General features: G+C 34.4%; 1 protein-coding gene across 1 annotated transcript in view; it reads right to left on the bottom strand.

The window, feature by feature from the left end:
* LOC111391562 (synaptotagmin-4-like) overlaps positions 1–3,359 on the bottom strand; it is an 8,256-nt gene extending 4,897 nt beyond the window's left edge. The window contains exons 1-5 of the mRNA XM_023016803.1: positions 2,960–3,359; positions 2,490–2,591; positions 1,375–1,425; positions 996–1,130; positions 324–400 (exon numbers count right to left, since the gene is read on the bottom strand). Coding sequence (XP_022872571.1) covers positions 324–400; positions 996–1,130; positions 1,375–1,425; positions 2,490–2,591; positions 2,960–3,064 — 470 coding nt within the window. The 5' untranslated portion in view covers positions 3,065–3,359. The remainder of the gene's footprint in view (positions 1–323; positions 401–995; positions 1,131–1,374; positions 1,426–2,489; positions 2,592–2,959) is intronic.

The following is a 3,359-nucleotide window of genomic DNA, read 5'->3' as shown; positions in this document are numbered from 1 at the left end:
TAAGATGTGCAGTTTCACTATTACATTTTGCATCCATCAAAGTGTGTCAAATCAAAATCCAAGCCCTGGAAGCATAGTTTTTTTCTTGGTTCTTTACAAATAAGCTGGTTCTACTTTGTCTCCTTCAGCACTTCATTCAAAAGGTACCCAGTTGGCAGGACAGCTAAGATAGAAAAAATCAAGAGTAATTAAAAGACATCATCCATTCAAAATCTTTTAAAGCCCTAGAGTTCAACTCTTGACTGTTTAATGACTAGTTGGTGGTAATTCAACTATTATCCACCCTTTTGACCATCAAAACTGCAACACTCTCAACTAATTACAGTATAGGAGATATCATCCTAGGCTTCTTTAAGTGCTCTTCCATCCTCAACAAATACAGTATTTTGACCGACTTCGACTTCAATAAAAGGATCATTTTAGTAACTAATGGAGACACACAGATTTTATCCAAATAACAGGCAACATAGCAATAGAAGCATAGAGCAATCAAACAAATTATATTTCCAACGTGATAAAATTTATCAAGATACCAGTAAAATGAGTTTTAAGATTGATAGAACACCACAATTAGTCAGTCAACAACTAACAAAGATGTACTAGCTAATCCATTACATAAGTACTAAGCATGCATATTATGATTGACAAGGTTTTATATTCATCTGCCTCCTAACAGAAGAGCAATCTTTAAACCATCTATGTAACAAACTAATTCTTGCTTCCAATATATTTGGGGTCAGCTAAGTAATCCTTTTACGTGACCCAGTCCGACGATCAAAAGAAACTAGATAATGAGCATTGAAAAAACCAAAAGTCAAACAAAAAGATTGATAATAACATTCAAGAAATTAAGCAGACGAAACATTCTAAAATAGAACAATAGTCAACAAAGCTTTGCTCAGTTAAATACCAGACCAAAGATATCAAGAAAATATAAGGTCCGACACTAAGCATGAGGAAAAAAATGAAGACATTATGTTTACATGAGTCAGTCAGTATAGATTGATACCTTCAATCTTCGGGGCCACAGTTCCAAGAGATAGTTTGCTAAACTTCATTGATGTAATGCCTGGAGGTCGATATTCTTCCAATAAAGGTTCAACAGAATCTTTTATAATAGCCTCTGCAGCCTGAGAAGAATCATGATCAAGAAAATCAGCAATGTGAACTCATAAAGTGGAAGATCATTATCAATGTCAACAGAATGATAAGAGAAATTTTGTTAATGGTAAAATCAGATATTGGATTATGAACATTGATCCTCAGTATTAGAATCGATGAATTGTATATTAACATACTCATGATGTGTATGCCTTTAAACTGCAAAAGTTACACCCAGTGGATTATTGGGAAAAGAAGAAAAGAGAAGCATACATCTGCAACAAAAGGCCACAGTTTACTCAATTGCTTGTTTAGCCATTTCACCTGAAAGAAGAAGCAAAGCAACATCAGATGATGAGGGGCTAACAATGACCAACTCCAAAGATCACACAAGTTCAACTGCATATATATATCATGATATAAACGTTAAACCAAACCTCAGGAGAAAAAGGAGGTGTCTACCAAGATGATCTAAATCTAAGAGTACATCTAAAGAAGAAGAGGCTACAACCATCCATCTGCATAATAGTAGAATTCCTGCTGGCATTTCTATTGTTGTTCTCAAGGAGACAATTTCATTATACAAAGAACCTTCTGAATGTTCACAACCCGTTCATGCTCTTGTACTGAGCATGTATCACTTAATTTCTAAATTCATAACAAGAACAATCCTATTTTTATTTTGCTTCCCATTCCAATCAGAAGACTTTAAAGTTCCGATTAATGCCCATAATCAAAGTGAAAAATGCTTCCTCTCAAATGGGAGCTGCAGTTGAGACAATAAGACTATTATAGAAGGTCTTGCTCCTCACACTTGGAAGCAATCAGGTTGAAGAATGAGGCAATGAGAAGCTAACAAACCACTCTCCATTCTTATTCATTTGTGTTTTCTCTTTATGATCTCAGAATCTGTTTTCAGCTTGTTGAATGCATGCATGTCTCCACCAAAATGGAAAAGGATTCATAGACAAAAAAGGAAAATGACTCCAAAGTTTACAATAGGCTGTACATCAGAACTAATAATCCCACTGTATAATTCATCAAAGTAAATAAGTTCTAAATAAAGTAACATGAAAGAAGCACTCACAATAATCGTCCAAGACATTTCCCAAGCTAAACAGTCAATGACTTTCAAAAAAAATGCTTATGCTTGATTGGTTATGCAGTTACTAGAAGTTTTATCAATATACATCCCGTACTGCAGTGTCATTTCCAACATACCAATATACGCTCGTGATTATGAAAAATGGTAAGACACAGTGCAGCCAATGTCAGCACCAGAATGTTTAAGAGCAGGTAAATAAGCCCAACAACCATTACACACATAATATATGTTTTCTTCCAAGAGTCGAAAGCAATCAGGAGAAAGAATGATAAAGTATTACGACCTGTTCAAAAACAGGGAAAGATATCCATTCAGGAAAATTTTCACCACAGATTTTCTTCAAATCATCCCTGTTGAGAGAGCTCAGAGATTTTATATCAACTGCCTGTCAAAAACACAGAGAAAAACGAATTACAGTTACTCTCACAATTGCTCTATACACCAAAACCAAAACTTATCAGATTAGCATGACGATGTACACAGCAAATATCAAAATAAATACTCCTGTGAACACAATTATTGCACTGGGTTCTACAAAAATGACAAAAAAACTATACTAATGAACTATCATTTTCTTTCCAATAAAACAAGTAAAATTCAATTAATACAACTAACTATCATTTCCAAGTTTAAAAACTTAGCAAAGAGGCGAAAAATATAATTATCACCAGTAAACCTTAAAAACTCCCTAAAATCGAGAAAACTATGAATATAAATAAATTTAATTCAAGCAAATAAAGAAACGAAAAAAACCTTAGCAATTCGCTTGTTGCTCCTGTACCGCATCATGTGCTGCCAACCCGCCATCAACGCTATCCCGAAAACAATCCCCATCAACATTCCCGATATCAACCCCATGTTTTATTTCTCCTTTTTCCCCCTTTTCAGAATCTCAACCCTTGATTTCAAATTTCACGCTATGGAACGTTACAGAACTCCCCAACTTCTGTAAACCGAAAAAAAAATATTTCTAATTACCATCCAGATGCTATTTATAATCTTCAATTATTTCATGTGTTCGTTGTCAAACTCTGTTTTCATAAAGCATATTCATGGGCCAAAGAAAGGGGATAATTTCAATGTGTATATAAACGATTCCAATTTGAACGATAAATGACAATATCCCATAGGTGCAATCAAGGTATCAAGTGAG

Source organism: Olea europaea, unplaced genomic scaffold, assembly GCF_002742605.1.
Source record: "Olea europaea var. sylvestris unplaced genomic scaffold, O_europaea_v1 scaffold806, whole genome shotgun sequence".
NCBI lineage: Eukaryota > Viridiplantae > Streptophyta > Magnoliopsida > Lamiales > Oleaceae > Olea > Olea europaea.
The sequence above is the reverse complement of the archived record's forward strand: the minus strand, read 5'-3'. Positions and strand labels throughout refer to the sequence as shown.